Source organism: Epinephelus fuscoguttatus, linkage group LG12 (assembly GCF_011397635.1).
Source record: "Epinephelus fuscoguttatus linkage group LG12, E.fuscoguttatus.final_Chr_v1".
NCBI classification, from domain to species: Eukaryota; Metazoa; Chordata; class Actinopteri; order Perciformes; family Serranidae; genus Epinephelus; species Epinephelus fuscoguttatus.
In genome coordinates this window covers 26,613,424-26,632,927 of record NC_064763.1, presented here as the reverse complement: position 1 = coordinate 26,632,927, position 19,504 = coordinate 26,613,424, and the positions used below count along the sequence as shown (strand labels likewise).

Genomic DNA, 19,504 nt, shown 5'->3' with positions numbered 1-19,504 from the left:
AAACAATCTTGACTCATGAACAGCACTACAGTTACGAGAAAAAATGTATGTATTTGATTTGGGGTGAACTGTCCCTTTAATATGCCACAGATAAACATCTGAATTATTTTATCTTTCAGTCAAAGAATTTACTGACTAAAGAAAATGCTGTAAAATGCATTTTTTCCAACCAAAGCTAGCTGCTGTGCACCACCTACTGAGAGACCCTGCAGCATTATGGGCTTTATGTTTGATAGGTGATGTTTTCTATGGAGCAGCTGCAGTCATTTACGTTAGACTAAGTAATTAGACTACAAGCTGACCCAGTGTGGCTCCCACCACAGTGAGTCCAGACTTGTGCAGTTAATGGGACCTAATAAAAAATCCTTATCTGACAACTTCAGTTTAACCAACAAACAACAAGGGGTGACGAGACCCAGAGAATAAAGTGAGAGTGAAAACAGAGGCGGGTGGGGTTGGGTGCACCGCTCAATAGATTAATCATGCATGCCTAGTTTTTCTGGCGACCAGCTTGTACACAGGGGGAGAGAGGGCTGCCTCTGTGTGTTTCCTCTCAGCTATGGGCTCTTCTGGAAGATGGATGCTCTGGACCCTGTGTGTGTGTTTCATTGCTCTGGAGAATGGTGAGTAGGCCTGTGTGCCGTCTGAAGCTGTGACACAGATTCAGGAGGACAAGATGAGAAATATTGGTAATTTTGTACACATTGCTGTAGCTTCAAGTGTTTGGGGGATCTGAGAAGTGAGAAGAATGGCTGCTTCATGTCTGTAATTCTTCACTGGACTTTGGGTACACTCATTAATTTTGTTATTTTAATTTAAATGCAGAGATGGCAGACCCTTAAGGTGTACAGTGTCGACCTACAGTATTGAGATATGGTGTTAAAAGTACAGTGACATGATTTAACTGTACACCCAGGAGTTTCTGGACAGATATGACTTTGACTGTGAGGTTGCCTATGTTATTTATTTATTTATTTTTTTAAGTAAAAGTCTGTTTTTTCCAACTAGCAAAAATGGCTTTAATCATATAAAAGACTAAAGAGCTTCATCAAACTTATTAACTAAAGATCACATTTGTATTTAGTGCACTTATTCCTTAATTTTTAATTAAAAACAAAAGAATAAAAAGCAGCTCTTTTCTAATATCAAATGAAGCCTGTTTCTCATACTGAGTGAGCTTTGATTTGAAAGAGTTTCTATGGACTGACGTTTTGGAAGCTGGTGCTCTACATTGAGACAATGTGGTGAATTGACAGTATGTTCATGAACACATCCCCGTGAAGTGCGCTGTTGTTCCCCTCAGTCTGTGATCGGTTTGGCTCACCCTCAAAGCTGTCAAGTGTAATTAACAAACTAATATGCACACTGAATTCCCACACACACACACACACACACACACACACACACACACACACACACACAAAAGGCCTGGGGATGATGGAGAGGAGGAGGGGTGGGGTGGGGTTCATTATTTCAGTAATGAAGGAGAAGAGGGAAGGAGCAGGGCAGTCTGCATGTCAACAGGGAAACTAGAGAGTGAAAAACAGAATAAAATATGATAGGAATTAAGACATAACTCCTTAAAGACTTGGTTTTATCACTAAACACAAGATGCTGCATGAACTGCAATTTGGTTTTAGAGGCAATTAAACAACTGCTTTTGCACTTATGGAGTGTTTGGAGGGAATAGCAGCAGCAATAGAAAATAAAGAATATGCAGTGGGTGTATTCTTGGATCTTAAAAAAAGCATTTGATACAGCGACCATAATTTATCAGTAGAGAAACTACAAAAATATGGAATTAGACGGGTAGTACTTTCTTGATTAAGCAGTTGCGTGGAGAACAGGTTTCATATGTACACATAAATTCTCACCTATTAAAGATCACCTGCGGTGTTCCCCAAGGCTCATTCTTGGGGCCACTGTTGTTTGTTTTGTGTATTAATAATATATGTGGGGTTTCCAAAGTATTAAGTTATATTATTTGCAGATGACACAACATTATTTTATAATAAGAATTTAAAACTAATTCTAATACACTGAACTTAAGTAAAACCAAATTTATAGTTTTTGGTAATTGTGTAGCCAACTCAAACAGCAAACCTGTGATAAATAAAGTTGAAATTGATCAGAAATGAAATTTCTATGCGTTGTAATAGATAATAAACTACACTGGAAGCTGTACATAAATGATGTCAAAGCCAAAATTTCAAAGTCAACTGCAATATTATATAAAGTTAAAGATCCTCTAAATCAAGCCTCATTGTACATCTTATACTCTTCGTTTATTCTGCCATACAATACTTATTGTGATGAAGTGTGGGGAAATACATATAATAAAATACAAATTTCATATTTCAAAAGACAGCCATAAGAATTGTGAGCAAAACCTCATACAGAGAACCAACAAATCATTATTTATTAAACTAAAGACTCTTAAATTTGAAGATTTAGTCAGCTTTAAAACATCTTAAATTATGCATGGAGCAAAAAAAAAAAAAAATTATTACATGAAAGTTTCCAAAAGTTGTTTCAAAAGAGAGAAAGTCAAAATGCTTTGAGAGGTGACTTTATGTTAAAAGTTTGTTAAAGAATTTGTAGATTAATACATGATGTTCTTATTTCTATTTGCAGACTGAAATAAAATTCCAATTCTAAATGAAATGTCTCTTGTATCATGTGACTGATACGACTTGTCTCATTTTTGTTTGTCCTTTCCCACCATGTTAATCGTCACAGTTGCACTCAGAGTAACCATGAGGGAATCCACTCTCGAGGTGGTTCGAGGGGATGTTGTCATCCTGCCCTGCTCCTTCTTCACCTCCAGCCCTCTCTCCAGACTCAACGTTATCTGGACTCTGGCTCCCTCCTCCAGTCCAGAAACACCAATACAGGTCTGAATCCAAACACCAGCACACACAGACCTCTGACAGACTTTGTCACCCAGCAGCAACCTTACAAATCAATTAGATATTTCAGCTGGTCAAACACACTGCTCTGAAAAATTAAACCTGCTGCGATGGAAATAAGGAGAGTTTGGTCTTTATATATTTTTAAAAATCGCTTCTACCACTTACACATCATCACAGGTGCTGATAAAAGTAATAGCATCTGAAGCATATCCATATTTTTATGGCCTCAAACTACTTATTAATGGCTGCTCTCTCTTGCAGGTGATAACGTACGATCATGGACAGGTGATTGAAGACCCTTCCCTCATCGGTAGAGTGGGTTTTACAGGTAAGACCAGTGAAATGATTTTTAATTTGCTTCTCGAGGACAGTTCTTAAAAACAACTGTATTTTTGTCATTTATTTTCTAACTGAGAAATTGAAGTTGGGATTAAAGCAATTTGTTCATGTTAACCATCTGCAGGTATTCCCTGGAGTGCAGATATTGTCCTGAATGACACACGTGTATCAGATGCTGGCACTTACCGCTGCATGGTCAATAACCCACCAGAGACGGCAGACCCCGGCATAGGAGAGCTGGAGCTCAGTGTTCTGGGTTAGTCACATATGTATATGTCCAGCTCTGTTAGAGTAAGCCAGTTAAGTGGCACATGTGCAGCAATCACCATTTAATATACTGTGAATTAGGGATGCATCAATATATTTTTTGTAGTCTGATACTCATGTTTCTGTGTCAGACATTATTGGTGTGCATTTTTATAGAACAAATTGAGGCCAAACAGGTTGAGATAATCAAGCAGGTTAAAGTCGGGGTTGGAATCACCAGAGGACCCATGATACGTTATGATCATGATACTTGTGTCACAACACAATATCATTGCGATATATTGCTGTATGCTGAGTATTGCGATAAATTATATTGTGATATATTGCAATTTATTACCTTTTTTTCCAACTGCAAATTATTTCCCCAGAGGAAAACTTTTCTTAACATCCGTTTTACCTCATAAGATAAAGTTCTCAGTCTGTTTATCTGACTTCAATCATTTTTTATTGCAATGAAATGTGATGCAAAGCAGACAGACTGACCAACACTATCATAAAACCTGTCAGAAATGTTGCATACACCTGACAAACTTTTGGCAGATTTAATGCCCTCTGCTTGGTCTGATTAAGAGCGTGAGGTATCCTGCTAACTGAAAGGAAGCCTCTATTCTTGTGCTGCATTTTGTAGGAGGTCTGCAATGGTTGTTCCAGTGCGACTTTCATGTAGTGCTCTAGTTTGGAGAACAGAAGTCGCCAGTTAATGTGCTGCTATAGTCACGTTTGAATCCACTGACTTTAAATTTCAGGTGACAGAAGTTAATGCCACCCTTCCTGCTGTACTCAGAAATTCCTCAACTTCAGCCCTAATTAATTAACTTGAGCCCTCATGTTCATAGTATTCCCTGTATTTTATTCTCATATGACACTGCTTGCAAATCTCATGTGTCATATCCAAGTCCTCATTTCCTTACGTGTTAAAAATGCAAAATAAGTCCAGACTTTTAATGTAAACACCGAGGGCACATTTCTGATTTCTTTCTCCAGTGCCTCCATCTCTGTTTTAATGAACTTGCCAAATGCCAAATGTCGCTGACTGAGACCTCAGCTGACCTCACCAGTAAAAAAAACATCAGCACCATCTAGTGGGCCAAAAAAGCAACTGATTTTATTATTCTATTACCAAAAGTTGAATTAAAATGTGTATTTGCAAAAATGTGTAATTTATACCCTTGGCCTCTGTGTATTGCAGTACTATGCTGTATGTTTTTTCTCCCCCACCCCTAGTTTTAGCCATGCTAGCAGTGTGACTTAATTATAGTAAAAATGTTTCAAAACTTTGGTACAAAATTCTTCAACAACTATTGGATGGATTGCCACAATTTTTTTGCAGACATTCATTCAGAGGATGTATTCTGATGATTTTTGACTTTTTTGATCCTCTGACTTTTCCTCTAGTGTCACCATGAGGTTAAGATTTGTGTTTTTGAGCAAAATTCTTCAACAACTGTGCATCATCAGGTCGAATGCTTTGGTTTAAGCTTTACTTTAGTGCTAATTAGCAAATGTTAGCATGTTAACTTTCTACACTAAAATTGTGAACATGGCAGGCATTAAACCTGCTAAACATCACCATGTTAATGTTTCCATTGTGAGTGTTAGCATGATGTTAGCCTCAGAGAGTCGCTGTAGACTCTTAGTCTTGTTAATACTTTGTTAGTATTATTCTGTTAATTTTACAGTTTAGTGACACACTCTCAAATAATATTTCACAAAAATACCAATTCCAAAACTCGCTGAATACTGAAATTATAATGGATAGATGTGACATTGTTTTTTAAATTTAATATTGGCCAATAACACGGAGAGTCTCCCAATATATACATTTACAGGCCTGTTGGTAATCCTTACCTGAGTAGCAGTACATAAAACCTTCCCTACAGCTCATAACTAACATTACATCATGGATGAAATACACTGCTAACCTTTACATCCCATCTTTCCAATTAACTTCCCTTCCAGATGTAACTGACTTACTCACATAATTCAAAACTACTTGTAGAGAAATACGACTAGTTTTGAAGACATAACATCATTTTAATGGGAAAAACTATGAGCTGAATTTTTAGTTCTGGTCTGATGTGCAAGTCGGCCTTACACCAAAATGTTAGCATCTATTTGTAAACTGCGTTAGATCCTTTTACAAACTCATTCACTGATTATTTTTGCAGAACCACCTTCGCTGCCTGTGTGTCAGTGGGATGGAGATATCGATATAGGAGGAAGTGTCACGCTGTCCTGCTCGGTGGTGGAGGGCGTCCCCACTCCAGAGATCCGCTGGGATAAACTGAATCCAGAGGAAATTGCACTTCCCATCAACATGGAGGGTCAGTGCCACACACACACACACACACACACACACACGCACACACACATTATTGCACTCAACGGACCCTTTCACAGAATCATAGTCATCTTGCATGGAGGTCGTTATTTTTTGAAGGCTACTGAAGAGAAGTGTTCACCACGCTAGGACTTAATCACTTAAGACAATAAAACACAGAACTACTCAAGGAAAAATTCAAGGAGGATATTGGGAATGTAAGTATTCCATAGTGGCAGTGTCCAAAAGACGGTTAAAGGGGCATTCCAGCAATTTAGGTTTGTACTACTTCTTTAAAATTAAGGGACTCACAAGAGACTCTATTTTAAGAAGAATGGTTAAAATTGCAGCAGCAGAAGCTGAGATACCCTGGAATTCTTTAGTCCCTTGAATGGATTAACTCAAAAGAAAACTGATCCTACATTTCCCATAATGCAACTGGACAGTATTTTATTTGATCCCCTGCCTACATATCTTAAATGCCCACATCTATAAAACCCGACATCTCCAATTTGTAAAACAGGCTTAAAAAATAGTTAAAATCTCAAGCCCAAGCCAAGATAACATCAGTGACAGCACTATGACATCATCAGGGTTATTTTATTAAACTTCACAAAGCTTCGCCAGGACCACAGAAGACATGATACAGGCTAAGTTCTGAATAAACTGAACTTCATGCATAAAATTGTTGGACTGCTCCTTAAAGCATCTGATTAATGTGACTGTGTCCTCTTTCTCTCAGGAGATCTGTCAGGCTTTGTCCAGATTGTCAATGTATCATCTCAGACGTCCGGCCTGTATCGCTGCTCTGCCACTAACCTCCTGGGAACAGAAAACTGCTACGTCAACCTGTCCATCTACTCCAGCAAGTGCCTCTTTGTTGACCTGCAGTCCTCTTGTTTGTTTTTCACTGCAACTACATGATTGATCTTCATTTTATGACGACTGTTTTGTCTTCCTCTGCAGCCCCAGACAGTTCCTCAGGCATACTGCAGGGTGTGCTGCTCACCTTGTCCATGAGCTTGGTGCTGCTGGCGCTGCTGGTCCTCGTGCTGTGGCTCCATCGCACAGGACAGGATGGGAGGTGGAGGGAGGGGAAAGAAGATGATGAGGATGAGTGTTACAATGAGATACGCTATACTCCGTCTCTGATGAAGCGCTCGTTTGTTTGATTTCTCAACATCTACAGGAATTTTAAAAAAAACAGAAAGGCTCCTACTTGGGTCTCAAACAAAGACCTCCAAGACTCTTTGTTTTAATTAGATAACAGATTTTTTTATGGTGTAGCCAGTGCTCCCTGCATACTACTCTACCTACTGTACAGCATCACACATTTTGAAATAAATGCCCAAGTTTCAAAAAGGTGTGGTGTTTTATTTATACTTTCAAGCTGCCTCCTCAGAATTGCGAGACCATTAAACTTTCATGATAAAAACAGGCCACTCGGGATTCCCTGGCTTCAATCATTTATCCAGAAATGCACCGAAACACAAGCTTCCATGTGTACTTTTATTATCCTGCCCTTATCAGACATCAGTACAAAAACCCTTACATCAAACCCTAATACATGCACCTTAACTTCAACTTTGAATTCATCTGATCTTAAAACTGAAAAATATCTCCAATGTATACTCTGTCCATTTTGGTCAGAAATCAGACATAATCTTTATATTTGAAGAAGCACAAACAGTCCAAACCAGTGGACAATGTGGTTTACTATAGTTGTATTCACATCTCAAATCTGAAATAAAATACCTATCTGGATAAGCACACTCTTGTGACAGCACATTAATTAGTACTGGATCTTGATCACAAGAACTGCACAGCCATAAATGCTGTTGCAGATGTACAGCCTGAAGAGAAAACTACACAGTAGACCAGGAAGGAGCTTGAGGCTGGTGAGGTGAAGCATAAGGCTGCTGACCCACAGAATCAGTCTGACGTGCTGTGGAGAAAGAGCTTAAGGTCAAGAAGGAACAGAATGAAGAAGCCTCTCATGTCTGTTTTCACTGTGAGACAGAAGACAACCTTCTGCCAACCCAGAGAAAACAGCACAAAGTACAAATCTGTAGAAGTGAGACTAAACATTTTATGCCTTTCTGCCATTGCTTTATTGATGTTTCCTGGATCAAAGATATATACTGAAATCCCAAATTTAAATTTAATGCCTTTCGAAAAAAAATTTAGGCCACAGTATTACATGCTATGCAAAAATGTCATAGGATAGTATGGTATTTAAAAGAACATAAAAACGGCACAGTATAGTATGGCATCCAAAATATGATAAAAATGTCACAGTATAGTATGACCTCCAAAATATGATAAAAACGTCATAGTATAGTAAGGCCTCCAAAATATGATAAAAACGTCATAGTATAGTATGGCCTCCAAAATATGATAAAAACGTCATAGTATAGTATGGTCACCAAAATATGATTAAAACGTCACGGTATAGCATGGCCTCCAAAATATGAAAAAATGTCATAGTATAGTATGGCCTCCAAAATATGATAAAAACGTCACAGTATAGTATGGCATCCAAAATATGATAAAAATGTCATAGTATAGCATGGCCTCCAAAATATGATAAAAATGTCATAGTATAGTATGGCCTCCAAAATATGATAAAAACGTCATAGTATAGTAAGGCCTCCAAAATATGATAAAAATGTCATAGTATAGTATGGCATCCAAAATATGATAAAAATGTCATAGTATAGTATGGCCTCCAAAATATGATAAAAACGTCATAGTATAGTATGGCCTCCAAAATATGATAAAAACGTCATAGTATAGTATGACCTCCAAAATATGATAAAAATGTCATAGTATAGTATGGCCTCCAAAATATGATAAAAACGTCATAGTATAGTAAGGCCTCCAAAATATGATTAAAACGTCACAGTATAGCATGGCCTCCAAAATTGCATTTATTGTCATAGTATAGTATGGCCTCCAAAATATGATGAAAATGTCATAGTATAGTAAGGCCTCCAAAATATGATTAAAACGTCATAGTATAGTATGACCTCCAAAATATGATAAAAATGTCATAGTATAGTATGGTCACCAAAATATGAAAAAATGTCATAGTATAGTATGGCCTCCAAAATATGAAAAAATGTCATAGTATAGTATGACCTCCAAAATATGATAAAAATGTCATAGTATAGCATGGCCTCCAAAATATGATAAAAATGTCATAGTATAGTATGGTCACCAAAATATGAAAAAATGTCATAGTATAGTATGGTCACCAAAATATGATTAAAACGTCACGGTATAGCATGGCCTCCAAAATATGAAAAAATGTCATAGTATAGTATGGCCTCCAAAATATGATAAAAACGTCATAGTATAGCATGACCTCCAAAATATGATAAAAATGTCATAGTATAGCATGGCCTCCAAAATATGATAAAAATGTCATAGTATAGTATGGCCTCCAAAATATGATAAAAACGTCATAGTATAGTAAGGCCTCCAAAATATGATTAAAACGTCACAGTATAGCATGGCCTCCAAAATATGAAAAAATGTCATAGTATAGTATGGCCTCCAAAATATGATGAAAATGTCATAGTATAGTAAGGCCTCCAAAATATGATTAAAACGTCATAGTATAGTATGACCTCCAAAATATGATGAAAATGTCATAGTATAGTAAGGCCTCCAAAATATGATTAAAACGTCATAGTATAGTATGGCCTCCAAAATATGATGAAAATGTCATAGTATAGTAAGGCCTCCAAAATATGATTAAAACGTCATAGTATAGTATGACCTCCAAAATATGATAAAAATGTCATAGTATAGTATGGTCACCAAAATATGAAAAAATGTCATAGTATAGTATGGCCTCCAAAATATGATAAAAATGTCATAGTATAGTATGGCCTCCAAAATATGATAAAAATGTCATAGTATAGTATGACCTCCAAAATATGATAAAAATGTCATAGTATAGTATGGTCACCAAAATATGAAAAAATGTCATAGTATAGTATGGCCTCCAAAATATGATTAAAACGTCATAGTATAGTATGACCTCCAAAATATGATAAAAATGTCATAGTATAGTATGGCCTCCAAAATATGAAAAAATGTCATAGTATAGTATGGCCTCCAAAATATGATAAAAATGTCATAGTATAGTAAGGCCTCCAAAATATGATAAAAATGTCATAGTATAGTATGGTCACCAAAATATGAAAAAATGTCATAGTATAGTATGGTCACCAAAATATGATTAAAACGTCACGGTATAGCATGGCCTCCAAAATATGAAAAAATGTCATAGTATAGTATGGCCTCCAAAATATGATAAAAACGTCATAGTATAGCATGACCTCCAAAATATGATAAAAATGTCATAGTATAGCATGGCCTCCAAAATATGATAAAAACGTCATAGTATAGTATGACCTCCAAAATATGATAAAATGTCATAGTATAGTATGGCCTCCAAAATATGAAAAAATGTCATAGTATAGTATGGCCTCCAAAATATGATAAAAATGTCATAGTATAGTATGGTCACCAAAATATGAAAAAATGTCATAGTATAGTATGGCCTCCAAAATATGATAAAAACGTCATAGTATAGTATGACCTCCAAAATATGATAAAATGTCATAGTATAGTATGACCTCCAAAATATGATAAAAACGTCATAGTATAGTATGGCCTCGAAAAATATGATAAAAACGTCACAGTATAGCATGGCCTCCAAAATATGATAAAAACGTCATAGTATAGTAAGGCCTCCAAAATATGATTAAAACGTCATAGTATAGTATGGCCTCCAAAATATGATAAAAACATCATTGTATAGTATGACATTCAAAAAATCATGAAAACGGCATCCAAAAACCAAAAAATCAAATCCAAAATATGAAAATATTATAAAAATATAAGATTATAGTATGGCATTGAAAATATAATAAAAATGTCATAGTATAGTATGGCATCCAAAATATGATCAAATACGTTATAGTTTAATATGCCATGAAAATGACATAAAATAAGTCATGGAAAAAGTCACAGTACAGGATGCCACATAAAGGACCCAAAAATATTTTGTTCACTTCATCATTTGAATAAAACAGCTATTGTGACACAGTAGAACAACTCATATGCATTTTCCCATTATCTAAGTACTTCAGCAGCATGGTGTTAAGGACCAGTCAGTTAGCAGGTCAATCAGCGGTTAAATAGTTCTCCTTTTCAGAATTTAGCAGAATCCCACTTCATGCTTCAACAATGATTAATTGCTGGACTGTGTGGACAAATGTATATACTGTACATATTATAAACAGGCTACAACATGTACTACCTCAGACAATGGCATTTACAGCTTTAATACTTTTTAAGGCCCTAAATTTTCACTCCATGAGTTATCAAATTTGCATACTTTAAGACCCTGCGGACACCCTGGAAGCATTTCAATGCTTGCATGTCTACATCAGTGGCAGCCTAATTACTGTTAACTCAGAGGTAAGAAAGGTTAATTGCTTGCTAAACTACTTCATGGCTTTTAACCAGATTTTTCTTCCTGTCTTGAGCATACAACACTGCAGCACAACTGCAGTGTTTAACATCGCAATTTTTATCATTTCAAAATAAGTGCAAATTCATGCCAGCCATGCAAGTCTCAATAATAATCAGATAAAACAAGGGAAAGAAAACACTCACAGCAGTTGATTTGCAAACGATGACACAAAAACCTTTAATTTAAATAGGAGGAGAAAAAAAAAAAAATCACATAAAAAACTGTACAGAACATTGAACATTGACTTAAAGTTCTTAAATAAAAGACCCCCCTCCCAAAATAACTAAAATAATAAAACAATAACAAAGTGGGATGGTGTATGATACATCTTGTGCAAAAGAAGTTTTAATTGATTCTTCCCAAACTGCACATTTCAACGTGAAGAGTGCCTCTCTTCACTCAGCTCTCCCCTCTGATAGGTAAACACAAGAGTCCCTCCCCTAAACCTCAACATAGTGTCTTAAATGTAAAAGAACCCAAAATCCAATAATAATAAAATAGATTTATATTTTAAATATATATTTATATACGAAACATGCTGTACATAATTTCAGAGATTAAGAAATCCCTTTTTTATTGACACCCAGGTCTGTCCGTTAACTTGTGCTTTCCACACTCCCAGCAAAGAAAAACTAGAAAAACAAACAAACATTACTCCCTGTTGCTTTGGATACAAGAAGAATGAGGAGAAAAGAAAAACAGAAAACAGCACTGATCAGAAAGTCTCTGTTTTTCCTGAGTCGAGGGAGTTACCAACGTGTTTTGAGAGGGATACTGACGCATTTTGCACCTGTCGCAGCTTCTTCGCAGCCAAGACTGACAGAAACATCAGGGCTGCTCAAAAGATTTTTAAAAAAGGAAAAAAAAAAAAAAAAAAGCTTCAAACTGCTCAGATGCTGTACGGGGACAAAATAAACAGCGCTGCAGAGACAAAGTGATTTCACAAATATGTGGCTTTAACAGCATGCAGTGTGCAGAACATGTTTAACCCAGAGAGAGCAGAACGCTGTAAAACCCTGGCGTCGTTTGCAACGTCAGTGTGACCCTAAATGTCTCGTCACCGTGACACTAACTCTTGTATCCCCTTTTCATGTTTCTTCCTTTTCAACAAAAAGTCTTCCCGCAGAAGAAGAAGTCAATTTCTTTCCCATTATAGACCCTGAGAACGCTGGCCTCCTTTCAAGTTTCCTAAAGGGGAACACGGCAATAATTTGGTGAGAAAACTAGCATACGAGGCAGTCTCCAGTCACAACGACTAACGCTGTAGCACAAGGTTATTTCAGAATCATTCAACCATCGCAGACAGCACGTGGTTACAAAGCCACTCGGCTTGCAGAAACATGTACGGGGCTGAATTTGGTCGGAATGCCAGCTTCTTTTGAACGTGATCTACTTGAACCCTCAATCAGTGTTTTTAATTTTCACAGTGGTGGAAAAAAAACGAGAGAGTGCAGGAGTGGGAAAGAAACCAACTTAAAGTGACTTCTCAGGAATACTTCCAGTTATATTACTCACTTAAAAAAAAAAAAAGACATTGGTGAGATGATACAAATGTGATGACACCAAACAAATTGAGGGAGGGGTGGGGGTGCAGTTAGAAGGCAGATTTCCAATTTGATACATCATCACACCATACTGACAAACCCCGTTAAAGATATCTGTAAGACAATATTAATCAAATAAATATTCCACCTTTGCTTTCAGTATTTATTCAACTTTGTTTCCAACTAAAACGCTGGATTCGACTGTTGTAGGAACAGCAGTAGTAGTGGGTATATTAGTAGTAGCAGGAGATGCAGAAGCAGTAGTATAGTAACGGGAGGGGCCATACTGCAGGCAAAGAAAACACAGCTCCCCACACAAAGCAGCCTGGGTCCCTTCTATTGAGAAAGTCATGAGCTGAGTGGATCTGATCAGAGAGGGCATCGTTGATCGGTCATCCAAAGAAAAACCTGGTGCACCTTACACACCGAAGAACTTGAGATTCTTCAAGTCAAATAAAAAAAGGACATTCCACTCACCAAAAAAAAAAAAAAAAGGCATTAAATCTCTAACACTCTCAGTTTGTAGGTTTGTGATCAACACAATTTTCACAGATTGGAATCGCCCTCCACTTGATCCTGATCCATGGCCGCCAGCTCTGTCTGAAGTCATCCCACATCTCCGTGTTGCTAGTCAGATTCAGGAGTCCAGGCCTAAATAGACTGTAAACTAGCGGTTAAAGCACCACATGTTGGCTGGGATGGAAGGGAGTTTGTTTTTTCCCTGAAACTTGCTCCGAGACAGAACTGTTGAGTGTTGATGTAGTCAGGCACCTCTGAGGGAAACAGGCCAGAGGACAAAGATGACGTTTTGGTGGGGTGTGGTTTTGTTTTACTTGAATATGTATAATGTGCAGGGAAAAAGAAGAAGCAGCGGAGGCTCGTAAAATTGGTCAATATGTACTTTTTGAATATAGTTTGACACGTAACTGTAGGTCCGGTAAGGATGGTAAAATGGGGAGAAATAAAACAAGGCTTTTCATGGTTTCCGCAAATCATTCCCCTGCACATACAGCAACGTACTGTAGGATCTTTTTTTTTTTTTTTTTTTGATTGGTTATGCAAAAAACAAACAAAAAAAAAACAACAACTGCTGCTGCAGATATCAAGTGAGAGAAAGTCAGAGGCAATTCTCTATTCTCCAGTATAGAAAAATAATCAATCCTCAAGCAAAATATCCCTTATAATTGCACTGGCCTTTCTGGCCTGTCACTACTGTTACAGTACAACCCAAAGGCTGTCCATAGAGACACCGAGTGCCTTTGTCAGAAAACAAAGTTAAGAATGAGTCTATCAACGGGATGAAAGCTGACTTTGGAATAAACAGGTTGGCTGAAATCATTTAAATGATCTGACGTGCATCAGTTCAGCATGCTATCAGATGTTTCACTCCTTTGGCTGAGAAGGAGGGGGTAACGTGTACATAACCAAATCCATCCGGTATTGCAGTGGGCTGTTCTAGCTTTGCACTGAGTTAGTTAGATGAGGGGTTGATGGAATGAGTCCAGAAGGTGGAATGAGTCTGGTCTGGGCGGGGTGGGCCCGGTCCAGATTCGACCGCGGTGTGCTTTCACTGCAGAGCGTGTCACTCGGGGTCTCCCAGTGCAGACTCAGCGCAGGTGCTCAAGTAAAGGCAGCTCTGTGGATTCCTCTCGGGGAATGGGGGGGTCCCCTGCGGTCAGCAGGGTGGGATCCAACGTCTGAGTAGCTCCCAGAGGATCTTGTGTCAGACTGACCTCTTGTAGGGGGGCAGGAGGAGTAGGCTGGAAAAGATTTGAAGAAAAAAAAAAAAAAAAATGGTTATCCAAGAACATCAACACGTCCTCTGAAAAACACGACTAACAATTTGTCCGTTTTTTTTGCCTGACTAGGATGTTGTAGATCGTGACGTTGCTTTGCAAGAGAAGGAGTAATAAACTATTTATTTACAGCGTGCAGACCTCCTTTGTGCCCTGCGGTTAAATAGTTTGTCTTGCACCTGCATATTTTTGACTGGTTATACATACACGTGATCCCTCCAACAATTTGTCAGAACCAACATGTCTCTACTGGCCAAACAGGAAATGAAAAGCCCACCTAATGCTGCTTATAAAGAGTCAATGAAACAAAATGATGTAGACCACATGCAAGCTGTCTTGCAGTTTTATCATGAATCAGCTGACTGCTTTAAATAAAACATGCATTAACAATTCAGTAGGTATGATATTAATAATGCTGGTTACTGTCCATATAACAGAGGTAGAGCTGCAACGATTAAACGACTAGTTGTCAACTAATAAATGACTCGCCAACTAATTTGACAATGGATTTAACAGTTAAAGTTTTTTTTAAAATTTAAATTCTCTGATTCCAGCTTCTTGAATGTGAATATTTTATGGGGTTTTTTTTCTAATTTTTTGCTTCACAACTAATAAGAGGGACAGAGACTAGTAAGGGCAGATGTGATAAATAAAAAAGATTGGTATCTGTGTAAAATACTGTTTATTGCCGGCAAGAAAGCGATTACAGAGAACTGGTACAAATCTGAGCCTCCAGGCCTTAAAGAATGGATGGACTTAATCAAGGAGATCTTTATAATTGAAAATATGACTTTTTCTCTGAGGTCTAGAGGAGCAATATTCCTCAGAAAATGGATGACATGGACTGTCTTTATTTCAGAAGAATAGTGTCTGTGGACAATAAAAGGACATTTAACATTTGGACTCATGAATTCTCGACCGGCGTGCCCCCACACAGTGTTCTCTATGGTGTTTATGTTTTGTCTAAACATCTAAAAATACTTTCCATAAAGACTTAAAAAAATGTCATCAAATAAAATACCGGCAGCCTCCTCACCTGTGTGCGTATGGTCTGGACTGTTAATCCTTCCCCCTCCACTGCAGCTGGTCCGTTAAAGCCCTTTCTGCCTGAAAAACTCCACTTGCCAAAGTGGCTCTCATAGTGTAGTCCGCCGCCCTGTCCGAGGCCAGCCCGCTGGCCTGCTCTGTGCCCCGAGTTCTCCAAGAGGCTGGCTGGGCAGAAGCGCTCTGGGCCTGGCAGAGGAGGTGGAGCCACAGAGCCGCTGAAGGAAAGCTGGGAGCTGGACAGCTGTTGGCCCAGGAGCCCCTGGATGGAGGATGTACGCTGTAGGGATGTGAGCAATCCTGCCTCCATCCTGCCCTCTGATTGGCTGAGCAGAGCTAATGGGAGAGGTTGGGGGTGGTGAGGCCAGCTCTGGGTTGGACCTACAGGGTTGTCTGTACCTGGAAGGAAGGGAGGAAAGCCATCTTATTTATTCATTTTAACATTATTAAAAAGGTCAGAAAAACAATTACTCAGCTTACAGTCCAGCCATGCGAAGGCAAGGCATGAATTGCTCCTAAAAAATGTACACAATCTCAATGGGCCTCATTCACAAACAGTGCGTACGCACAAATCTGCGTACGATCGTTTGACGCACAAATCCGGGCTTCATCAATATTTTCTTACCCGAATTTGTTCTTACTCTGCGAACACATTTAGAACTGCCTTGGACCATGCGTACGCACAAATGAGGAAGGCCGAACTGACTTAGAAAATGCAAACATACCTTTTAAGTACATGCAGAGTCTATAAAACCACATTCATGAAAAAGAGATTTAATTAACATTTTTTATAATAATTAATTTACTAATATATTGGCCAAATGTATTAAATAACCATGAAATTGACACACGTTCACCCTCATCATTGTGACAATTCAAATATTAACAATAACATGAACAGAAAAACTATCACTCCATCAGCATGCAGATGATCTGTAATGCCGACTGCCATACCCTTAAGGCTGTGGCCCGCTGGCCAGGAGGCACCCACGACTCATTTATTTTGCAAAACAGTACAGTGGGAATGCGTTTGGAGGCAGGGGCTGTGAGAAGTGGATGGCTTGTTGGTGAGCATCTTTTGTTCTAGTCTTTTATTTCAATTGCTTTTAAGTTAGTATTTTCAGTAAGTCTCTATTCCGTTAATGTTAAAATGTTATATTGTTTGGGTGACCGGGCATATGGCTTTAAAACATGGCTGATGACACCATACGCAAACCCTGAAACCCCTCAAGAGGTGCGCTATAATAACATACATGCCCACACACGCGCCGTAGAGCACACTTTTGGCGTGCTTAAGGGCCGTTGGATGTGTGTGGATCAGATACGGCCGGTGGCAAACTACTTTATACCCCTGAGAAGGTGTGCAAGATCATCTTGGCATGCTGTGTCCTCCACAATCTTACAATGACCCATGGCATTCCTGTAAGACCCGGCGCCATCGCTTCTAACAAACTGTGAAATTTACTACTTCTCTCCTCGCATAACCGCTTCCTTCATTCATGAATCAACTCTAGGCAAGCGGTTTCCTCATATGGAGAAATGGGGGCGTGGTAGTATGCTGATTGCAGATCGCGGACACGCGCCTGTCAATTTAGAATGGTTCTGATTTACTAACATACGCACTGTGGTGAGAACAAAATTGGCCGGTACGCACGTGTCATGAATCCAACGGTGATTTTGCGCAAGTACTTATTTTTTGCGGAGAGTAAGAACATTTCTGCGCAGATATTAGTGAATGAGGCCCAATGTCCGGTTGAATGTTCTGAACAGACTATTATGACATCAACATAAAACAAAAGAACAACAGGACACGCCAACTATTTTAGCAATCTTGAATAACTTTGTCACTATTAAGGTTTGTTACAGCACAAACAGTGGTTGGTTCCAGTCTTACCCATGGAGGGCTGGACAGTGGTTATGTGTGGTTGGGGGAGGCTGGAGGCTGGGGTACTCTGGGTGGTGTGAACGGCTGGGTTGGTGGAAATGGAGGCGGAGCCGCCTCCACAGTCTGAGTCCTCAATGTTTCCTCCGCTGTTACAGCCAGCACCACAACCTTTCTGAAGCCTGCAGAGACACATATATTAGATTGATGATGATCACACTAGCATCACTGTCCCCGAAGGACTTATGTGCACATTTATCACGTGAAGTTTAGACTGTGTACCTGTCCCAGCTGCTGATGAGCCAGGTGTAAATGTTGTGTGGGCTGACAGGTCCTCCCCACACAGACCGGAGCTGGCTGTGCCCCCCGGCGTATGAGGTGGTAAGAGGGGACACGTAGATGGGGTAGCCGATGGGCTGGTCACATGAGGAGTTGATCATATTCCTCAGGGCCTGTTTGGCGTTTTGAATGCTGCCGCGCTCTGGGTTACGGTTGCGCAGGAAAACCAGCTCCTGCTGTTGCCCCGCCCACAGCCCACGCACACACTCTCTGTTCACCTGTAGGGGGCAGCACAAGGAGGTCAGTACAGTGCAGAGGTGGGCAGGCTGAATATTAACAAGGTAGCTTTTATCTGGTTCAGGGTAGGAAAAGCATCCTGGACATAAAGCAACTGAATTTCAAAGGACCCCCTGAAAGTCAACAAGTCGAATCATCATCTCAGTCAAATGAGATTCTTCAAGTCAAAAAGTCATATTTTTAGGGTCTTTTTGGTCAGTCAGTGTACTTCTGGTGATGGTTTGGTCTCCAGATTTAGCTGCAGAGTGAGTACTCCTCACTTTCACGCTGCTCTCTGGTACAGGCAGCTGTGGACCCAGACCCAGGGGGAGTCTGTGTGAGATGGAGGCAGCTGCCTGGAGGAAGAGAGGCTTTGCCCACTCAGGCTTAGAGATAACGTTACTATCTGCCTTCTGCCTCCTAGAAGTGACGAATTTACAGGTCACAGTTACCTAATACAATACAGTCTCTGGCTTTTGTTTGATCACACTTCTGATCCGTCGTCAGCATAGTTAGAATGCATTAGCTCAGAGGACTAACTCGGCATGTTTACTACATCACGAGCGTCACCGTCCCCTTAAATGTCGTGCAAATCCCGTTCAAACTCTCAAACTCTACATGAAAAAAAGGAACAACCAAATGTGATCCTACTGACATAATTCTGAGTCGGGCACAACCCTACAATTTCATGGAAAGACTAGAATTACTGCCTCGCGATTGTATGCTTCTGCCAAACAGTCAAGTTGCAGTTTACATCCCTGTCTGTCAAGACTTATGTAATACATGTAGTGAAGACTTTGAGGGAATTTAACAAAAAGGTATTAAGTGTATTTTTTTGCTGAAACATGGATGTTTCAAACACATCTTTAACCCACCAGCACATGAGCCCTATACAATCAGCGTAGTTTAAAAGGTAGACAGCCCAGATTAGAGTAATCAATTAGATATCTGACTAAATGTCTCCCCTTCTGTTCCTGATGTTGAATAATGGCATTATGCTGTCACTGTGACACTGGATATAAAATTTTTTCATCACTTTATCATTTTATCCTATTAGACATTTGTGTAAAAATTTTGTTATAATTAGCGTGTCAATTCTTGAGTTATGACTGAATACATGTTAACCTTTAACCACAAAAATCTATCAGTTCCTGGAGTCAAAGGTCATGTTTGTGGAAGTATAAAGACATTCCCCCCAGACATTTCTGAGATATTTCATTTATGAGAATGGGACAGAGGGATGAACAGACAGCCTGGGAACATAATGGCTGTCACCGGCATGTTAATAGATTCA

At 39.0% G+C, this 19,504-nt stretch overlaps 2 protein-coding genes across 7 annotated transcripts in view; one reads left to right on the top strand and one right to left on the bottom strand.

Moving 5' to 3' along the window:
* The first annotated feature begins 509 nt into the window (after positions 1-509).
* On the top strand, positions 510-7,181 carry zgc:165604 (uncharacterized protein LOC792578 homolog). The gene is made up of 7 exons (XM_049592180.1): positions 510-623; positions 2,740-2,894; positions 3,174-3,240; positions 3,376-3,507; positions 5,687-5,842; positions 6,581-6,703; positions 6,805-7,181. Exons 1-7 carry the CDS (start codon positions 560-562, stop codon positions 7,008-7,010), a joined length of 903 nt encoding a protein of 300 aa, XP_049448137.1. The 5' UTR covers positions 510-559; the 3' UTR covers positions 7,011-7,181.
* A 6,812-nt stretch (positions 7,182-13,993) lies between these two features.
* Positions 13,994-19,504, bottom strand: part of LOC125898193 (pecanex-like protein 1) — a 33,576-nt gene continuing 28,065 nt past the window's right edge. For all 6 annotated transcript variants that reach the window (XM_049591914.1, XM_049591915.1, XM_049591913.1 and 3 more), the window contains 4 exons: positions 17,938-18,212; positions 17,668-17,837; positions 15,766-16,172; positions 13,994-14,693 (listed from right to left, as the gene is read on the bottom strand). In XM_049591914.1, coding sequence (XP_049447871.1) covers positions 14,541-14,693; positions 15,766-16,172; positions 17,668-17,837; positions 17,938-18,212 — 1,005 coding nt within the window. In that variant the 3' untranslated portion in view covers positions 13,994-14,540. The remainder of the gene's footprint in view (positions 14,694-15,765; positions 16,173-17,667; positions 17,838-17,937; positions 18,213-19,504) is intronic.